Source organism: Gouania willdenowi, chromosome 14 (assembly GCF_900634775.1).
Source record: "Gouania willdenowi chromosome 14, fGouWil2.1, whole genome shotgun sequence".
Lineage (NCBI taxonomy): Eukaryota > Metazoa > Chordata > Actinopteri > Blenniiformes > Gobiesocidae > Gouania > Gouania willdenowi.
In genome coordinates this window covers 9284137-9305562 of record NC_041057.1, presented here as the reverse complement: position 1 = coordinate 9305562, position 21426 = coordinate 9284137, and the positions used below count along the sequence as shown (strand labels likewise).

Here is a 21426-nt window from a genome sequence, read left to right as displayed (position 1 = left end):
TGTTTAAATGTATGTGACCTAATTGCTAAGTTAAGTTAAATATCAAGTTTTCTTCACACACTTTGATACCCTAGAAAAGAGTTAAAAAAAAAAAAAAAAAAGAAAGTAGTAACTAGTGTTGTGCTCAAGACCACATGATCCGAGACCAAGACTTGCCCGAGACCAGAATGCATAGAGATCAAGACAAGATCAAGACTTTTGGGAGTCGAGACCGAGTCAAGACCAAGACTGAGACAAGACCGAGGCCATCGTTTTACCAAGTTCTTCTTTTCTTTATCACATTAGTAAAGTTGAAGAATTGCAGAAATTAGTGCTGGTTTTAACCGGTCATGACAAAAAAATCCCATGTTTGGGCACTTCGAGACCAAGATAAGACAGAGTAAAGATGCCTTCAAATCTGAGACAAGACCAAGACCTTTAAAATGTGGTCTCGAGACCAAGACCAGTCTTGAGTACTACAACACTAGTAGTAACCATTCTAGGAGTAATCCTAGTTTTGAATGTGGAATATAAACATGTACAATTGACACTTATTACCGCTTTGTTTAAGGAATACGTCGCATTGATCTAAATCTCCTCCATCAACAGGCACACCTAATAATGCATATGGTCGTTGTAGGTTTTTGGTGTTATGAGAGAAAGTTTAAACCACTCGTTTAAAAAAACAAACTCCACCTCTTCCCAATTCCCCATTGTCCCTTTTTGTCCATCCATGACTCATCATTCAGACCTCTGAGCTGTTGTGGCAGTCTTGCATTCTTACCACCAACATGGGCTCCGTGCTGACAGACCCTTTTACCACCTCCTGCACTCCGTCCCTCCACCCCTCCTTCTGTCTTGATCTCAGCACCAGTACGACAGTGACAATAATCAGGATGGCGAGCAGCAGCCCCACCAGAACTCCCACTACAGTCACCATGCCTTCCTCTGCTTCCTCTGAGTTCAGCTTGCCAGGTTCTAGTCCCCCAGAAAACAGCTCGTCGGACCCCCCCGACCTGCGCTTTGTACGGTCCAAGATGATGTGCATTATGTTGGTACCACGGTTGTTGTCTACTCCGATATCTTCTGCGATAGGTGGGACTTCGTCACCGGCAGACCTCCTCAAACGATGGCCTTTGGGTTTTGATTGGATCGAATTCGTGTAGCTGTTGCTTGTGGAAACCAAAGAGTGGTACTCTAAGCTTCGCTTTCCAATGCCTCTGTTGGCGTTCTCTTTGGAGCGCACTGTGTAAATGGTGTGTATGTACCATTCACGGCCTGCAGCGACCTGAGAAACACAATCATTTGGGTTTGGATTTGGTTCAAGTCTACTATGGTATTTCTACAAAACGCTACAATTGTCTGTGATTCAAGAACAAAGCATCTGAAAGAATAGGAAGAGAAACAGGTGATTGGATGAAAAAAGCAATAAGATCCAGGATACCTGGAACATGGCTGTAGAGTCCAGTCTAAAGCCATCGGAGCCTGGCTGTCTGACTAGAGACGTGGCCGACGGATCATCCATTGCCAAAACAGCATTAAAACCCACATCCCCAAATCTACGTGCCTGTGTCTCTGGCTGGCCCTTGTCCTAGTGAGTTCAGATTCAAATAAAAGACAATCAACACAAGCATTTAATCATTTAAATCAATTCTTGCAGCCCAAAACATTATACTTACAAGAATCTTGAACCTGTAAAGCAAGGATGGCGAGTCGGCCAGGCAGCCAAATTCAAACTCTGTGGGGTTATACTTGGGTACGTATCCATCGGCACCAGTGCAGAGGAAAACCTTCTCTATGCTACAGAAGAAGGAATCCCCAAGGTTCTGCACAGGGTCCACCATGACACGACCATAGATTGTATCACCTGAACAACGTGGAAACGTAAAATATCCAGAAACAATTTTTTTTATGGTGATATTACCTCTTAATCAGATGCAGCTTGTAAATGTATAAATTTAAGTAAGCAAAGTCTCAAATGTTGCCACTAAGGGTGTCAGAGAAAATCAACTTGGCGATATACAGTATCGCAATATTTCACAACACGCTAATCGTATTGATCCAAAAACTGTCCAAATCAATCATTTAAATCTATTTTTTTTTTTCAGAAAAAAACATTTAATTGCGCTAACATGTGCATAGCACATAAACACCCAGTCACTAGGTGTCAGTGAACCACGTCAGACCTTATTAAACTACCTCAGTCCTCAATATATTGCAGCTTGGAAGCTTTTCGCACTTTCTTTTTATAAAACATACTGCTATTTATACATGTATCTGGTTACATAAAAAAAACAATTTAAGAACTTAACAGAATCATAAACTATTGTAGAAGCAAAAGTTAAACTTTTTAGAAAAATGTAATTTGACAGTTTGATAAAAAATACCATTTGTTTTTTAAATAATACTTGAATTACATTTAGTTACCATTTACTTGTTGTCACAAACTTAAAAAAACGAAGTAAATTATACTTAATACCATTTTGTACTTGTAAAGGTGAAATGTGTTATTATTGATATCGCAATATTGTGACGTATACTGTATTGTTTAGTATAGGGAAATATTGGGATATATATCATATCGTGACATGAAAATTGTGAATCGTATCGTATAGTCAGATACATGGAAATGTACTTACATATGTTTTCAAAGTGATGTTTGAAATGTAGAACAGTAATAATAGAGCCAGTATTGATATCTTTTTTCACACTTACCCTCAGAAAATGCTACATCACTCTCTTGACCAAAACCCATTGATCCGTCAGACAGCCATAGATTCCTCTTAGACAGCAAGAACATCTGAGTGTTCAGACTGAATTCAACTGCAACAGGGTCGCTCACCTACAGGCAATGATAAGTAGCATATATGAAAATATTACACACAGCCAGAGAGAGACAGACACTTTTCAAAGTTATTTTTATGCTTCCTTTTACCTGTTGAAATCTGATGTCTAGGTCAAATGCGATGGGCTCTCTGGGACTGCAGACTGCTGGAACCGTATATTCCATGTTCTGGGCTGTGGTGCAGGGGATCAACTTGACGGTGTATGTCCCAGAGTAATCTCTTACCTTTGCGGTTCATAACACATGAAAGCACGTCATAACTTCTGAGCTGATTTGACTTTTGTTTTGTTTTTTTCACCAAAGTAAAATGTTCTTACAGCAAAGTCGGATATAAAGGTCCACTGCTGGACTGGCTGGCTGTATGTAGGCTCACTCCTAACTAAGGAGAGGTTGAATGTCAAGCCGGGGTGGTCCACACTCATCACCATGGACAACATGGAAGTATCTAGAATTGAAAAGAAAAAAAATGGGTAAAATACATTATACACTAGTAAGTAATATACAAAATATAATAATATGATAATAGGTAATATTCTTACCAGCCTTTTTTATCCTTCCTGCTGAATGAGTCTTCATAAACAGACCCCTAAAATGAGCCTTGGTGCGGAAGTTTACCACCAAACGCCCCTGCTCATTGATGCGCATACTTGTGGGATACAATGACCCTGAAGGACATACACATACATTGTTAACTCTAAATAGAGCCATACTTTCTTATGAAGAGGACACAGAGGTGTCATTCTGTCAGTTTCTATAGACGGAGAGGTAGTTGAATTGGTGTCTCAATTCAAGTACTTGGGATTCATACTGAACTCTAATCTAACCTCAAAGAAACATATATAAAAAGGTTGATAACAGAATAAAATGTAACCTCCAAAATTTTAACCTAATCAGGACCTTTATTTCCACTACTGCTGCTAAATCATACCTTCTATGTATGATCTTTTCTCACACTGAGTACTGTTTTATATAGCCATTTGATTACAACACTACACTAAAACCTGTAGAACAGTTGTATAAACAAGAAAGTGTCTATTTGTAGGGTTGCTGTACGAACAACCCCTGGTGCAAGTACAAGTACGTAGCGTGTTAGGGTTAGGTTTCGGGTTAGGGCTAAGTTATAACTTAATATCGCAACAATTTTTAGGGTTAGGTTTTGGGTTAGGGCTAGGTAATAACCCAGTATCGCACCAATTTTTAGGGTTAGGGTTAGGTTTAGATTAAGGTTTAGTCTTCACGAGACCTAAACTGGCCAATGACTGACCTATGACGTGACCTAAACTAGCCAAATAGGGGTGCTGCATATGGATAGAATGTTGGTATATTGATACGGTAACCGTACGGATAGCCACTGCCTATAAACAAGCCACCAAAGTTTTTGGCAAAAAACCCCAATTCTTCTCACCTTTGTCCAATTTTAGAGAAATATCATGTTTTGAGTTTTAACAGCTTTAGAAATTTTAAATATGCCTGCCTCATCTATAAATCTCTTCATGGTTTAAAGTGTATGAAGACTACGGATGGAAAGTAGCTCATGGCTGAATCTGGCACATTTACACAAAGTATTCAACTGACCTTGCAGCTCTGCCTGTGGCGGGCTGCCAATGCCGTCTTTCCAGAGAATGGCCGTGTCATACACAAAGGTGAGGCGCAGCTCAGACTGCAGGTCAAAGTGCTGCCAGCCTCCAGTGCCCACAGGGGAGTGGAAGACGTACGACACATAAAGCGGCACACGCAGGGTCACGTAGGACTGGACCAGATTCAGCACCTTTAGGGAAAAGTCAGTCAGTAATGAGTGATGAAATGGTGCTTTCACAGCTTCAAAGCTGAAGTTGAGTAATAAAACAGACAGGATTATGGGTGGGCATGTTGATATACTGTACATATCACGCTATTTCTGTGTAAATCATTATCTTATTTTCCATGAAATTAAATAAAAACCTCACCACAAGCTGTACCTTTTCTAAATACATTTCCAATACACCATCCACACAAACATAATACAGTAAAGCTCTTTCGTGGCCACTAGGTGTCTCTGCTCTCCAACTTATTTCAAAGATGAGACTGAGCAGATTGTTTTCACACAAATACTAGTGTCTCCTGAAGTCTGATTAAATTTCACTCAATACTTTTTGTTCAAAGCAAAGTAAAGCTGTACCTCACTGCTACAAATTTACAAAAAATTAAAAATGATAAATAAATCCAAAAAGTTTGGAAAACAATATTTCTGAAACCCAAACTGATGCAAACAAAAAAACAAAAACAAAACTTGAATATAACAAAGCTTTCATTGAGCTAACCTCATATGCAAAAAGTGATTACAACTTGCTTTTAAGTCCTCCACTGTGAATTCCCTGTGAAGACAGGATTTATTCCTAATGTCCTAGCACGTTGATAATGTAATGTTATTTCTGTGTAAATTATAATCATAATTGCCATTCATTTTAATTAACAAACTGTCTTCAAAGCTGTAACTTTTCCAATACAGCATCCACACAAAAATACCACAATGGCCACTAGGTGTCTCTGCTCCCTAACAATAATTTTCAGTCTTATTTCAAAGATTTGAATTACAGAACGTTCTCACACAAATACTGTCTCTTACATTTCACTCAATACTTATGGTTCAGCCTAAACTAATGTTGCACCTCAATGCACGGATGCAAGAAGTTTTTACCTCGGTGCTGTTGCAAGGCACAAGAAAAAATTGATTCAGCGATATATCGTGGCATTTCACCGTCCGATTATCGTATCGATCCAAAAAAATGTCCAAATAGATTTTTTTAAATCACGTTTTTAATGGAAAAAAAAAAACCATCTAATTGCACTAACATATGCATAGCACGTGAACGCTCGGTCACTAGGTGTCAGCGAACCACATAACACTTAAACTCCCTCACTTCTCAATGCATTTTTGCTTAGAAGTTGATTGCACTTTATTTTAATAAAACTTGAACACTGTTATAGGTGTATGTGGTGAATTAAAAAAAAGAAGAAGAATTTAAGAGCTTAAATTAAGTTGAACTTTTTTGAAAACAGTAATTTGACAGTGTGATAAACATACTTGTTTTTGATATTGGTAATTGAATTACAGTTAGTTATCATTTGCTTGCGCTCCCAAATAAAAATAATAATATATATATATATATATATATATATATATATATATATATATATATATATATATATATATATACTGTATATATGTCATATTGTTTAGTATCAGGATTATATCGTATCGTGACATGCAAATCGTGAAATGTATCATCAGATTCATGGCAATGCACACCCCTATTGTCGGTATTTGGTGGATGCTGATTATCAAAGTAACTACTGTATGTGTGCAAGCTGCCTTCACTGCTAATGGGGGTTAATGCACACTCATTTTGTTCATAAATGCCATCTCCTTCCCTCCCGCTTTCATAAACACAAAACTGCTTTTAGCGGTCAGTCAGGCAGTGCAGAGCTCGTGGATCATTTGCTGCAGGATCCCAAATGAGCAGCAGGACACGCAGCAGGGAGAAAGACTCTGACTTTTAATGTAGAACTATAAGTAGTTTATCCAAGACCTCAGAATTCCTATGTATCCATCCTTAAAAAGTCCATGTAGTGCTGAATATTTAAAAGGGGAGTGGTCAGGGCTTTGTGTTCACACTGATGCTAACATCTTTCAATCACACACTGCAACACACACACACACAGACTGAGAGAGAGAAACATAAAATGCAAGCAAACAAACATGCTGCCATTCTGTCTCTTTGTCCACCTCATTCAGAAGGCTGTAAATAAAGTGAACACACACACAGAGGTGGACACAACACAGAGGGGAAAACAGTCCAACAGATGTACACATAAACCCCAGATTGGACTACACACCAGGGTTGGGGTCAATTACATTTTTCAATTACAAATACATCTTCAGTTATTTATATTCAATTACACATCAATTATGATAACGGGGACTGGCATTTTTTCCGATTTGCAATTAAAATTACAATTATTCTTTTTGCACTGAAAGTCAATTACAGTTACGTTCTCAATTACTAAAGTTCAAATTCAATTACTCACAATTACCAAACCTAAAATAAACAACCCCAAAAATGCAACCTTCCTCTTGTGTTAGCTTTTCGTTAGCATCTCTTATGATAACGAGTCAGTTTTGACCCATGACTTAACACTAGCATGACCAGAGTGGTGTCATTTGACACCTATACCTTTAAAGTCCAAGCTGGTGTCAGATGGCGGGTGTGAACAACTCAGCTTGTGACCATTGTTATGTTACTGAGGCCACTACTCCCCCCTCAGCTAGGGTGGGGGGGTGGCTAGGTAGGTTCCAGCACACAAAGACCTTTTGTAATCTCCTTTGTGTTTCCCATACAGCAGCTACATAGAGGTTGCAACTTATATTTCAACTTTTGCGACAGAAAGTAGTAAGTAGTAATCGTGAGACGTCAACACAGTTTGTTTGCATTCTTGGTGAAATTTATTTATTAGAGATTTTGTGAACAATTCTGGCACTGCCACACCTCCTTTATGCATTTGCCACATGCAAACTTGTCACAATACATACAACGCTTGGTGGCACGGTTTTTCCTGCAGCAACACTTCACCTGGCACAATGCCCTTTTCCCCACATCAGGTGTGGGTGGTTGTTGCTGAAGGTTTTGCTCATTCACCTCCTTGGCTGCCATATGAGACTGGGCAAGCTCATTTGCAAGCTCCAGCAAGAAGTCCACCCTTCTCTCCTTGACCCCAGTGAATGCCTGATAAAGCACATGTGCGTTCAGCGCTGCAATGTCAATCATGTTGTAAAACACAGCGACTGGCCAACGCCGTGTTCCTGAACGCACAGTGTACTTTCGAACCATCTGGTCCATGACGTCCACACCGCATTTCATGCTGTTGTAGTCGGTGACTGTGTTTGGCTTTTTTTTCCGAGTAGCCTCAGTCTCCACCACGCTGTGCACGCTACTGAGGAGGCAGACAGTCTTCTTTCGTTTGGGCACATAAACAGTCAGTGTGGTGTAACGAGGACGGGTCGTGCGTGAAGGCTAAGACTAGCTCAGTAATTATGTGAAATAAAGTGGTGATGAAGAACTCACGAATACACTGGTACTGGGGGTTTCCACAGTGCTGGTTCGTTTATTACAGGACACTCATCAACCATATAAAGCCCGGTTGGACGGCTGCTGCCTTAACACACATGAAATAAGCAGAAGCTACACAACCCGCGCGTCACAGTGAGGTTGGGGAAAAAAGGAGCAGAGCATGCTCTAAAACGTCTGTCCATCGTCCATGAGGGTGCATCCCAATCTGTCGGGTGCATTCTGATGACATCATTCTTAGTGGACAACCAAAATAGTCTTAAAGGGCCACTCCACAATTACGACTGTTACATTACCCCCCTGGTGAAAAAAAGGCTGTCCCCAGCCGTACACTACTGAGAGACAGACTGATATTTAAGTGCTCCCATACATGTAAAAGCACACAAAACCTCTTAACCAAACAGGGTAAATTACAGAAAAATATTGGAACATCTGGCATACATGAAAGTGTCCCACATTGTGAATTTAGCTAAATCATATGCAGAAATAAAGAAACACAAAAACAAGCACTGCAAGACAAGTATAGTAAGAAATCCCCTTTTTGTGCTTTTTTTTTTCTTTTTTTTTTCTTTTCAACCAGTTTAAAGAACCTCATAACAAACCATAACAGTGCGACATGAGCTGCATTAGGAACCTAAACCACAGTCACATCATCACATATACCGTGAAAGAAGTCAAACAGTGGAAAGTCATTTCAGGTTAAGTCTGTTTGTGTGATGAGGGTTGGTCCACCTATTGACTGACCAACCAGAGGTGACTCTAGGGGCTCGTCTCGGTCTGAGGTCGTAAAAGTCCGTAAGGTTAGACGAAGAGTCAACCACGAGTGCGTCATGACCGTCAGTGGCCTTAACTATGTCACCCCTCTCATGTGTAGGTTCATCAGTAGAGACAAAAGGGTCAGAATCAGTGTGAGAAACATTTCTGTCAGTAGGCACAGTGCTGGAGATATCGGCAGCATCCTCAGCAGCAACATCTGGAATGCATGAGTCCTGACTCTCCAGAGCGGGGAGCGCATAACTCTCTTCTGAAGGGGGATCCTGTGTGACTCGTGACACACGTCCAGCACGCTTGGTGGTTGAGGCCGTGTCCCACGTATAGAATGGTAGCAGATTAGCTACATGAAAAACTCCAACCTCCTCTCCGGAGTTGACTCTAGTGAGGACATAGTTCACATTGGACATCCGTCTTGAGATACGGTAGGGACCGGTGTAAAGAGGAGCCAATTTAGCCGTGAAGCTAGCCTGTGCATCCGATCTGGGGTGGGACTTTACCCTGACAAGATCTCCAATCTCATAAGAGGTGTCACGGCGCCTCAAATCATAGTAACGTTTCCGGCGAATGTGACTTGCAGAAAGTACTGCACGTGCATGATCATGAGCTTCCTGAAGTGAAGCTTTCAGGTTCACAGAGTAGGGGATTGCTGGCTCATCCACTCCATCCCAGGAAGGTTGAGTGACGAGGTCAAGTGGAGTTTCGAGTTCGCGTCCATATAGCATCATAGAGGGGCTAAAACCTGTGCTCTCATGGGGGGCAGTTCGTAGAGCGAAACAGATCTGGGGGAGAAATTTGTCCCAAGATGTGTGTTTGTCCTCCACGTATGCTCTGATGGCCGTTTTCAGTGTGCGATTAACACGTTCTGTTGCGTTTGTTTGGGGGTGATATGCAGTAGTCAGTCTGTGTTCAGTTCCCAGTACTGATACGACATGCTCAAACAGCTCACTGACAAAAGGTGTCCCCCTATCAGAAATGAGGTAAGAGGGTGAACCATGCCGGGCAAAAATGTCACTGATGAACTTTTTAGCTGCAACCTGAGCTGTAGCTTCCCTGACTGCACTCACTTCGATCCATTTAGAAAAGTAATCCACAAAGACGAGGATGTAGGCATTTCCACTTGATGAACGAGGCAGTGGTCCTACATAATCCACACCTGTGTATTCCCATGGTCTCTGTGGCTGAATGGGGACCATAAGACCAGCTGTTTTTCTTTGGCTAGGTTTGGTAGTTTGGCAGATAACACAAGAGACCACATACTGTTTCACATCAGAGGACATGTTCGCCCAGAAGAACCTGAGTTTTAAGCGCGTTAAAGTTTTTGCAATGCCCAAGTGACCAGCTGTGGGATGATCATGATAATACCTGAGCAGAGAACTGCGCATGGCAGCAGGAACACAAAGTTTCAACTGTTTTAGTGGATGAAGACCACACCTTGTTTTGGGATCATTCAAATAGAGGAGGCCATCCTGAATAGTGTATTGGTTGAGATTTTGGGTTTCATCTGCACTTTGTTGTTCACTTTCCAACTGACGAAGTAGCATGCTAGTGGTCGGGTCCTCAAGCTGCAGCTTGCGGATCTGTGGCCGGTCTGACAATGTCACAGAGGGCAGGGTGCGGAGATCCATGCTTCCAATCACAGCATGTGGGGGCAGAAGGTCAACAGGCGGGTCCACTGCTGGAAGAGGGTTGCGGGAGAGGGCATCGGGCACTTTGTTGCGTTCACCAGGCTTGTGAACCACGTTAAAGTCAAAGTCTTGGAGGCGAAGTGACCACCGAGCTAGCCTGCCAGAAGGGTTGGGGCGCGACATTAGCCACCTAAGGCTGCTGTGGTCTGTGAAGATCGTTACGTGAAGACCTTCAACATACGGCCTGAAATGTTCCAAAGCCCAGATAACGGCAAGGCACTCCTTCTCTGGGGTGGAATAAGGTTGTTCTGACTTGTGCAGAGCACGGCTAGCATATGCAACAGCAACATCTCTGCCATCGTCATCTCTCTGCATTAATGCTGCTCCGAGCCCAGCATTGCATGCATCGGTGTGAATGAAGAAAGGGCGTGCAAAATCCGGGAATTTGAGGACAGGGGCCGAGGTGATGCAGTTTTTAAGGAAGGCCATGGCTGCTTGACATTTGCTGTCCCAGTTAAACGGGGAATCCTTTTTTGTGAGGGCAAAAAGTGGCTCAGCATGTCGTGCATAATCCTGTACAAAGCGACGGTAGTAGCCTGTTAAGCCGAGGAACTGTCGCACATGTTTTACTGAGGTTGGTGTTTGGAAGTCCATCACAGCTCTCACTTTGTCCGGGTCAGGGTGTATGCCTGCTGGGGAGACACGGTAGCCAAGGAAAATGAGGTCACTGAGGCAGAATTGACACTTACTCAGCTTCAGGGAGAGGCCAGCTGACTTGAGTCTGTCCAGGACCTCTTTCAGGTCAACGAGATGCTGCTCAAAGGTGGGCGAGACCACTACAATGTCATCTAAATACACTGCGCATGACTTGTAGATGAGACCGGCAAGAACATTGTTCATAAGCCTCTGAAAAGTTGCTGGGGCGTTGCATAGCCCGAAGGGGAGAACTTTAAACTGAAAGAGGCCACAATGCGTGATAAAAGCCGTCTTTGGTTTAGATTCCTCTGCGATGGGAACCTGCCAGTATCCTCTTGCTAGGTCTAAAGTGGTGAGAAACTTTCCTCTGGACAGGAAGTCTAGAGAGTCATCCACGCGTGGTAAAGGGTAAGAGTCTTTCACAGTTAACTGATTCAGGCCACGAAAATCAACGCAGAACCGTGGCTCACGTGGAGGGTTGGTAACAATGACCACAGGGGCAGCCCAAGGTCCTGATGCGGGTTCAATGATCTCACCCTGCAGCATATTTTGCACTTGTTCTTCAATAATGCGTTTTTTTACAGGTGAAGTGCGGTAGGGTGGGAGATTAATGGGTTTTTCATTTTCAGTTATGATGACATGTTCAGCCATGGAGGTGCGTCCAAGATGACCATCAAACAGATCACCGTAGCTTTCGAGTAGTCCCAACATTTCTGCTTTTTGCACATTGTCCAAGTTGGCACTTTCTACTTTGCTATGAAGGGTGATTTGTGAAGCATCTTGAAGCGTCATCGCACCACATTCAAAGTCAGCTGTCTCTACACCACAGTCATTAAGTACATCGAGACATGGAGGGTTGTCGTCAATGAGCACAGTTCTGGTTGGTATATGAATAGTCAGTGAGGTACGAATCATAAAGTCCATTCCGAGAACTAAGGGAGAAGAGAGTTCACGGATTATGACAAACCGCTGATAGACTCTTTTGTTCATAAATCCAATGGTTAACCAGATAATCCCTAACGGGTCACAGGCTGTGCTGTTTGCTAGTTTGATGGGTGGGGCTGTCCATGGTTTCTTTAAAGACTGATTCTGGATGACTTCAGGGACTAAGTCTGCTCTCACTGCTGAAAGAGAGGCACCTGTGTCGAGCGTAGCCTCTAAAGCTGCGCCTTTAAAGTTCACTTTAACTTTGAATGGAGTGTTCCATGAAGATTGAGAGGTGTCATCCTCCACATGATTAAGCGCTGGCTGTTCATGGGAGGGTTGTGAAACTGAGGGAGGCAAAGTTACTGTCTGGGGGGAGGGTTGCCTCTGTGAAATGACCTCCCCCCGTGGGAGTTTCCCTGCTTCCTCCTACCTTGTTGTGTTTCAGTCCAAGATCTGCCCCCTTCTGCCCCTGAAGGGTCAGGAACAGAATTTACATTTGGATATGGAGATTGTGGAGGTTCAATGGTGGACTGAGGAGGTTGAGATCCCCTGGGATTTGTGGAGCAGTTAGGGCATGTGCGAGATGTAAAGCCTGGCAGGGAGCATTTGAAGCAGTAGGACCCTCCATCAGTTTTACCTTTCAGGTGCACACGGGGTTGTTGTGTTGTGTTCAGACCAAGGACCGAGTGAAGTTCATGTGCTCGCAGCAACAGTTCAATGACAGATGTAATGCGTGTACCATATAAAGCCACCCTGTATTTCTCTTGTGCATGCTTACAAATCAGCTCGATCTGTTCTTGCTCTGAAGGTGGATTTCTTAGTCGTTTAAATTCGTTGAGCATGTGGGCAACAAATGTAGGTAGGGGCTCCTCAGGGCGCTGGACGCAGTCGAGGATGCCCCTCAAGATGTGCTCCTGGTTGTCAGCAGGCAAGAAGACTGTTCTGAAGAGCTCACAAAACTCTGTCCAAGTGGTAATGTGAGTTTTAAGTACGTTAAACCACTTCCTGGGCTCCTTACTAAGGAAGCGTGGCAGTTCGCTGAGAACCTGAGTGTCTGTTAAACCCAGGGAGGATTTGTAAGTATTGACTGACTGTAACCATTCCTCTGGATGAATCATTCCCTCATTTGTGAACACTGGGGGTTCTATTTTAGCCTGATGAAGCGCTGCTGCGAGGACTCTGGTTGTGTTGATCAGGTCAACTGAATCTGACCGGGAGTGGGGGTCAGGTGCTGGGGTCTGGGTGAAATAAGGTGTCCTGGTCTCAATGTGACCTGGCCTCCTGTTGTAGGGCTCAGACACATAAGGCGTTGAAGAAGCCACTGGGCAAGGTCGAGCAGGTTGGTCGATGTGGACTGTGCTTCCTGATTTATTTTGCCTAGACCAACATTCCAGTACGTCTTTTTGGAGGTCAAGAGAGTCATGCAGGCACTGCCGAAGCATTTCAACCTCTGCTTGTAAACACTGCACTTTAATGTCAATGTTAGCAGGAGTCTGTCTAGGAGCATTTAAATCAGGTAGGTCAAAATCTTCATAAGAGTCATTAAACTCAGGATGAGTGGCCATAATGCACAGTTATCAAAACTCAAATAATCTGTAAATATATAGCAGACTTCACAAAATACTATGGATTCTATGTATGACCACTATAAATAAGCAACTTTAACAGTCACTTTGCAGACCCGACTTTCAAAAAAAAATTCAGATTTTGACCCAAGAAAAAAAATAATTTGTGCATTCACAATATGCTATAAAGCAAGTATGTTTGTAAAGTAGCAAAAAAATATATATACTGTGATAATACTCTTCAAATCAACCGTGAATTTAAACAGTTCACACTCAATAAGAATGTAGTGCAGAAGAATTAAGCTGACAGGCTGTCACACTCTCGATCACAAATCCTTTAAACTTTTTTTTTTTTTTTTTTTTTACTTCTTCCGTTTTTCTTTATTTTTGTCTTTAAATGCAACAAAAGAGGCTTAACATCAGGCACCTTCTTCAGTGAACAAGGCCATACCAGAGAGAACGGTGCAGCTGACCCGGTGGATCCGGGGAGGCGAGTGTAGCAGCGCTGCGGTGGAGAGGAGAGAGAGGCTGAATCCGAGCTGTCGCTCCGTTCGCTTGAAACCCCGGTTAAACAGCAATGATCCGATGTGCTGACTGTGATGAGGCTGCTATACGGTCTCAGCGCGGCAGAAAGCTCCAACAGAAAGTACCGGTATTTCCCGTCGTCGGCCGGTCGGGTGTGCGTGTTCCAGCGGTGATTCACAGCCTTGGCTAAGCTATCCTGCAGCTCCACGTGCAGGACGACGGAAGCTCCAAGCTTGATTCCACCCCTCGGGTTCGCGCTGGAATATTGTTCTTAACAGCTTGAAGTCATCGGTCGAGGAAGAATAGGTCCAAGGAAGAGTTGTTCGGGCGCCATTTGTAACGAGGACGGGTCGTGCGTGAAGGCTAAGACTAGCTCAGTAATTATGTGAAATAAAGTGGTGATGAAGAACTCATGAATACACTGGTACTGGGGGTTTCCACAGTGCTGGTTCGTTTATTACAGGACACTCATCAACCATATAAAGCCCGGTTGGACGGCTGCTGCCTTAACACACATGAAATAAGCAGAAGCTACACAACCCGCGCGTCACAGTGAGGTTGGGGAAAAAAGGAGCAGAGCATGCTCTAAAACGTCTGTCCATCGTCCATGAGGGTGCATCCCAATCTGTCGGGTGCATTCTGATGACATCATTCTTAGTGGACAACCAAAATAGTCTTAAAGGGCCACTCCACAATTACGACTGTTACAGTGGCACCAGAGGTTGAAAACACTTCTGTGCTGAATTCCTCACGGGCCAAATTCTTTTTAGCTGAATCTGGAAGCTCCCGGCGAATCTTATTATTGTGCCAAGGAGGGTGGTCTTCCGGCTGTGCAGTCGACGTGCTAGTGACAATGAAGTGAAAAAATTGTCGGTTGTAACAGTTCTTCCTTTGTCCATAAACGGTTCCATAAGCTTCATCACCACATTTTCAGACAATCTCTCCCCAGGTGGACAACTGGGGTCTTTGCCAAGATATGGGATGATTTTGCACACATACTTGGATTTAAGGTCACATGCCACACAGAACTTGATACCAAACTTGTCCGGCTTCGTTGCAATGTATTGCAACAGCAGCGAGACAGCAGCGAGTCTTAGTTGGAAAAAGTTGCTCATCTATGGTGATGTGCCTACCTGGGTTGTATGAAGTGATGCAGTTGGCAACAAAAGACCCCCAAACGTCAGAGATTGCAGCAAACCGGTCAGTCGCAACTCGTTCACCGCGTGTCCTTGTCGTCGAAGCGTAGATGCTGCATGATGTCCTTGAAACGGTTTCGAGCCATAATCCTGTTGATCAGGGGCGGTCCCAGTTTTGCTGACCATGCGTCATGCAGCGATGGAAGGCGGACAATCCCCCGCAGAAGCAGGATGGCAATGAACGCCATTTTTTCAGGTATGGCCATGAACCAGTTCTCATGTTGTGTCTGGAGTGCATGCTGGACAGTCCACTCCTGAATGGTCCGAAGCATTTCCAGAGTTATGAAGCAGAAGAAACTCTGTAAGCGACTCGTCACCTTTCTTCTGGCCAAAGCAGTTGGCTCTCCATCTGTGACGTGACCTTCAATTGGGCTGTGATGGAGAGGCCTTCCGACCTGTTCTTCACGCCACACTGTGCCGTCTTTTGCCGTCTCTGTCAGCCACTCGTGTGTCTCCAGGCGACCTCTCTTTTCTGAAGGTGGCGAATCCTCCTCATGTATAGGGTGATCATATTTTTGAGATGTGATTAATGAAACATTAAAAACACAACTGCCATAATCAGCAAACAAAAAAAAGGATGTTTAGAAAATCTTACCGGAAGAAATTTCAGAGTCAGAACTCAGCTGTAGGGATATTTCTTCTCCATCGGAGTCACAGGGGTTGGCGTCATTTAGGATCATCTCCAAAGCCTGCTGAGAGCTGTAAACTTTTGACATCCTTGCTTCTCAGTCGCCAGAGTCAGTGAAATATCTGCCCTGAGTTGGCTATTTTTTCACCTTGAGGTGATAAGCCTTTTCAAACTTTCACTATGGTTCAGTACTTCCGCATTGGGTCAAAGGTCAAGAGGGATAATGTCAGCATAACTGATGGTGTAAACAGAGATTTAGATTGTTTTTCCCTGTTGAAGCATTGATTCTTTGTGCATCTTGTGCACTTTCTTCAAATTTGTAAAATAATAGCTTAATAAAATAATTCATGGACCTGGTTAGTGAATGGTGGACCTCGTGAATTTACCTTTTTAAAGTGAGAACTCAAACAGTCCTTTTCACACTCGGAAATCTTGCTTTACCATAAATAGCAACAATACATTTGATTTATAAGCACTTTTCAAAAACAATAAAGGTAAATAGTGAATACTGTTATTACTGTTTTTCTTTTTCTAATTTTATTTATTGTGGTTTATTAATTGATCACAACACACATGGCTCATATTAATTTGGCCATTCTTATCCAATAATTCCATATAATGTTATTTGGATTAACAAACATCATCTACGTGGAAGAAACACTGGTTTCTCAACACTGGCCATCATTTACACCAACCCCCAAAGTTTGTCACTGCCCAGCTGCACATTCCGATCGAATGGCTTTATTTACATAAGAGAGGTGGCCCACTGAGTTACAAATCAGTGTCATTTGGCGGCCTCTGGGCAGGGCAACAGGAGTAAGAAAATCTTGGGCATGCTAGTGTTAAATCAGCTGTAAAATACACTAAAAAATATGATCTATCATCTGATTTGTTTTTCATCTCTTTGTTTCCTTGTTAGGCTTCTTAATCAATGAAAATATTGGTATTAATATTTTTGGTGTGGGCATCTGAGCCTTTATTCTGTCAAAAATTGTCCTGAAGAAAACTGACAGGGAATGGGAATACTTGATAAGAAACATATTTTAACGATTGTTAACTACATATGTGCCATAGCAATGTAACATGGTTCTCCAGTTTTGCGTTTAATTAAATTGTAATGGCTAGTTTTTATAGAATTCCCATGACAATTACAAAATCTATTATCTTAACTCAATTACAATTCAATTATATTAACAACAGCGACACATTTTTTTTAAATTTACAATTACAACTAGAATATTTGCATTTCCTGAAGTAAATGCAAGTGAGGATGCAGGTGCTGGCCCACGTCGCACTGTATTAGCTTAGCATTAGCATTAACTAGCATTAGCTAGCATTAGCTAGCATTAGCTAGCATTACCATTAACCAACATTAGCATTAACTAGCATTAGCAAACAGTAGCATTAGCTAGCATTATCATTAGCTAGCATTAGTATTAATAAGCATTAGATAGCATTAACATTAGCAATCATTAGCATTATCATTATTATTAGCTAGCATTAAAATTATCTAGCACTACAATTAGCTAGCATTAGCATTAACTAGCATAAACATTAAATAGCATTAGCATAAATTAACATTACCCTAGCAATGACAATAACTTAGCATTAGCACTAACCTAGCATTAGCACTAACTTAGCATTAGCTAAGCATTAACCTAGCAATGGAATTTAGCCTAGTGCTAAATAATCTGGTGCAGCTACCTTTTTAATGTAACTGCACATTGTCCTTTAAATAACTGAATACAAATACAATACAATACAATAGCTTAGCATTAGCAATGAGGTTGAGAAAGCTTGAAATGGGTTGAACGTATTAGCTGAACATGTTAAAAGTTGAATGGTTTGTAATTTCTTTTCAAATATTTTAAGGTGAAAACTGGAGCTGGATCGAAGCGCAAAAGTCAATGCAGTTTCACAAAAAAAATGTAATAACGCTAAAAGTTTAAAAGTTACAAATGATAAAAGTACAAGCATAAATCTCTGGAACCTTCTGAACGTTTTGACAGTTTAATTGTCAAAATTGGACAAATGGTGTAGGGAAGAAAAAAATTGATAATTAATGAGGATGCATGAGGCATCCTCACTAATTATGTCATATCTGTAATTATTTATCAATTACATGATTATAATTATAATTGACTCCAACCCTGGTGCACACACAGACACACCTGTCCATCAGTTCCGATGGTTCCTCCACACTCTGTGAGTAGCTCAGACATGTGGTAGTAACTGGTAAACTCCCACAGACAAGCCTCCAGGTTGAGGTTCCTGTAGAAACGCAGTGTGCTGTTTCCCCGCAGAGAGCTGCTGAACTGATATGGCGCAGAGTCTCCCATGCTCTCAGGGCTGCGAGTCGAACCCGTGATGAAGCCGTGACCTGTGGTGACCTCATTGTAGTCCAGTATGTTGGAGCACCGGTGGTTTCCCACCCGGGTTCCGTCGGGACTCAGTGTCAGTTCAAAGTTCATGAGATGGCGTGTGGAGATAACTGGTAGCATTCCTGTAAAAAGAAAAACCAGGAGATGAGCGAAAAGCACGCCCAGTACGGGTGGGTCACAAAATTAATTTTCACCAAATTTTTCCAGATTGCTTTTCGCCTTGACTTTGTAAGCATCTGTATCAAAAATTGAGTAAATTTTCCGCAATGTTGACATTTTTTTCTTTTTTCAGGAAAAATTCTTACTCAGTTAGTACAAATACAGGGAGAGACTATTAAAGAACATACTTACTCAGCAGTGAAAGTACTCACGTTACTGTAATTGAGTTGATTTTATGGTTACTTGTACTTTTTTGAGAATATTTCCAAATCAGTAATTTTACTTGTATTCAAGTACATTTTAAAAGGAGTAAAACGTAGTAATTTGTTACATTCCTACACCTAACAATTACTGAGTAAATTATTATTGTGAAACTATAAAAAATAAAATGACCAAACAACAATAATGCGTCACATCATAATCAGATTTAAACGTAATGCACCGCGGCAAAACTGCATTGAATGCTGGTTATTTTCTGTGTTTTAGAGTTCATAAATGTATCTATACTTAGAGCCTTAGAATTTGTTTTATTTTAAATTTAATTCATTGATGTCATTTTATTTAAAAAAAAAAAAAAATTGTACATTTTGACAAACCTTTTATTTTATACAGTTGCCTTTATGGAAAATAATTTAACATTTTGACTCTTCTTTTTTAAGTTTACTGTATGCAAGGGAACCGTGGCAAGATTTATTACCAAAAATAAACGTGGGGGTCGAAAGTAAATCGTAACTTTTACTTTGAGTGCAAAGTAGGAGAAACACTGTGGGAGGTGATGTTTTCAATAATGCAGGAAAAGGAAAACACAGAAAAAAGGGGAAATGGTAATAAAACAACAGGACGGAATAAGGAAACTGATTAAAAATCAAAAGTTGAATCTTAAGCAAAGCCTGCACTGGAGGGAATCTACGGATGGGTTCAACTTGACATGGAAAGATCTATATTTTGGCTGACATGCTCCTTGGAATCCCAATACATGAATATTACACACAGTACACTTCACCTCACTTCATCTGTGGAACAGGCCCTGCCTCCAGCTCCGACCTACCATCAATGTGAGGCATGGTGACAGTCACTTTGATGAGATTGGGGTGTTTTGGGTCGTCTGCTCCAGTGTAGCGTAGCTTGGCAGAAAATGGCTCAGCTCCAACAGTGCCCATCTTACGCGGCTGACACATACCTTTTTTTTTTTTTGACAGAGATGTAGAGAAGAGGGATTTTGAAGCAAGTGAAACATGAAACAAGTTTAGTCTTTGACTGATCATCTAATGATAAGCACATCAGCAAAGACTACATCCATGAGTCAGCTAGTGATGTGCACATTGCTAAGAATATCCTGCAGCAAACATCCGTGGAGAGCACATCTGAACTTGTTGCATTTCCATTGTGTAGGTGGAATTAGGGCTGCTTAAGTGATAACAAAGCAACTGTAAAAAAACAAGACATTGGGAGTTCTGAAACATATTTTACACACATCTTGCAACATCACTAGATCATTGCTGGTTTTAATGAGATTTGACAATGGTGCATGAGGAGTGTTAGAGCCCAACAAGAAACCAAATTGTTGTTAAAAGAAATGTAATAAAACCCAAATTTCGCAACTGGTCAATAATGTAACAAGATGCTGAGCCCAAAACATAAAAACTTTTTGCCGTCGTTATTACATTATGGGGCAGGCTAAACATTTTTTCCCCCTAATTTTTCCCCTGTATAAATCTGTGAATGGGTTTGGTCCAGGTTTTTCAGGTATTAACCCAGCAGGTCACTCAGATCCATAGTCACAGGTCAGATAGTGGAGCCCAGAGTTCACAGTAAACATGGTGATGCTGCTTTTAGTTGTTATGCTCCAATGTGAACAGTTAAAGGCACTGTTTTTCTCTACTGCAAGATTTGTTGTCATGTTGTTGTTGATGTAATGTGTTTGTTGATGATTTTAAATGTTTTTTTTTGTTGTTATTGATTTTAAGCTGTTGAATGTTTTCTGTTGCACTTTTTGATGTAAAGCACATTGAGTTGCCTTGTGTATGAAATGTGCTACAAAAAATAAATTTGCCATGCCTTGTCTTGCCTAATAGTATAATATTTTTTATCACATCATAGAGTGAAGTCAATGATTTGTGGCAGGGGTGTGTATATATATATATATATATATATACATAATTTATTTATTTATTTTTTTTCTACATAATTAAAAAATGTTTATATACATAAAAAAGGCAAAAAGTTTTCACATTTTACATCACTGACCAGTTTCTTTTTTGTTTTGTTTTTTTTAAATTATTATTACTTTTCAGGCTCAGCACTTTTGTTACATTATTGACCAGTTATTACATTTTAAGTTTTATTAACAACAATTTGGGGTCTTGTACATCTCGGGTCATTGTTACATAACGGGCTCTAACAAGATATTCAGGCAAAACTTATTCAAATAGTAATAAAAGTAAAACTAGTTGTACCTTTACATACTCGGGCAGTGTGAATATGGGGCAATTATTGGAACAAAACAATTTTGCCTTAATAGTCTGAATAACTTATTACAAAAACAAACAAACAAATAAAACAAAAACGTGCTTATAGAGCAAATGTTGCACTTTCTCTATCACAAGAAAACAGAGGCTACAGGAAATTGAGGTTGAGTTACTGAGCGTGCAGTTCTCACCTTCCTCCTGGCTAACGGTGACAATAGGACTGCTGAGCTCTAAACCCTCATCCCCGTTGGAATTAACAGCCCTCGCCGCACACTGGACCCTGGAGCCAGCTTGGAAGTAGACCGAATCCAATGTGATCATCTTGGACGATGTAAAGAAGGTGTCAAAGTCCACCTCCCTCATGGGACTGGTGACGCCATCGGGGCTAGCGGGGGCACTGATGAGCCAGCGGTAGCGGGTCAAGGTGTTGTTGATGTGCTCGCTGACGCAGATGGAGCCCGTTTTGTCATAGTCTGGGTATTTTGTGTTGCAAGCCTGCAGGAGAAAAAAAATAATGAAGAATTCAGTAGTAGTGAATGGGTCTGCAGGTAAA

At 41.5% G+C, this 21426-nt stretch overlaps 1 protein-coding gene across 1 annotated transcript in view; it reads right to left on the bottom strand.

Annotated features, from left to right (window-relative positions):
• Nucleotides 1-239: 239 nt before the first annotated feature.
• frem2a (FRAS1 related extracellular matrix 2a) overlaps nt 240-21426 on the bottom strand; it is a 99272-nt gene continuing 78085 nt past the window's right edge. The window contains exons 14-24 of the mRNA XM_028466408.1: nt 21065-21368; nt 19454-19585; nt 18037-18368; nt 4400-4592; nt 3364-3489; nt 3142-3269; nt 2915-3049; nt 2695-2821; nt 1659-1846; nt 1424-1570; nt 240-1267 (exon numbers count right to left, since the gene is read on the bottom strand). Coding sequence (XP_028322209.1) covers nt 725-1267; nt 1424-1570; nt 1659-1846; nt 2695-2821; nt 2915-3049; nt 3142-3269; nt 3364-3489; nt 4400-4592; nt 18037-18368; nt 19454-19585; nt 21065-21368 — 2355 coding nt within the window. The 3' untranslated portion in view covers nt 240-724. The remainder of the gene's footprint in view (nt 1268-1423; nt 1571-1658; nt 1847-2694; nt 2822-2914; nt 3050-3141; nt 3270-3363; nt 3490-4399; nt 4593-18036; nt 18369-19453; nt 19586-21064; nt 21369-21426) is intronic.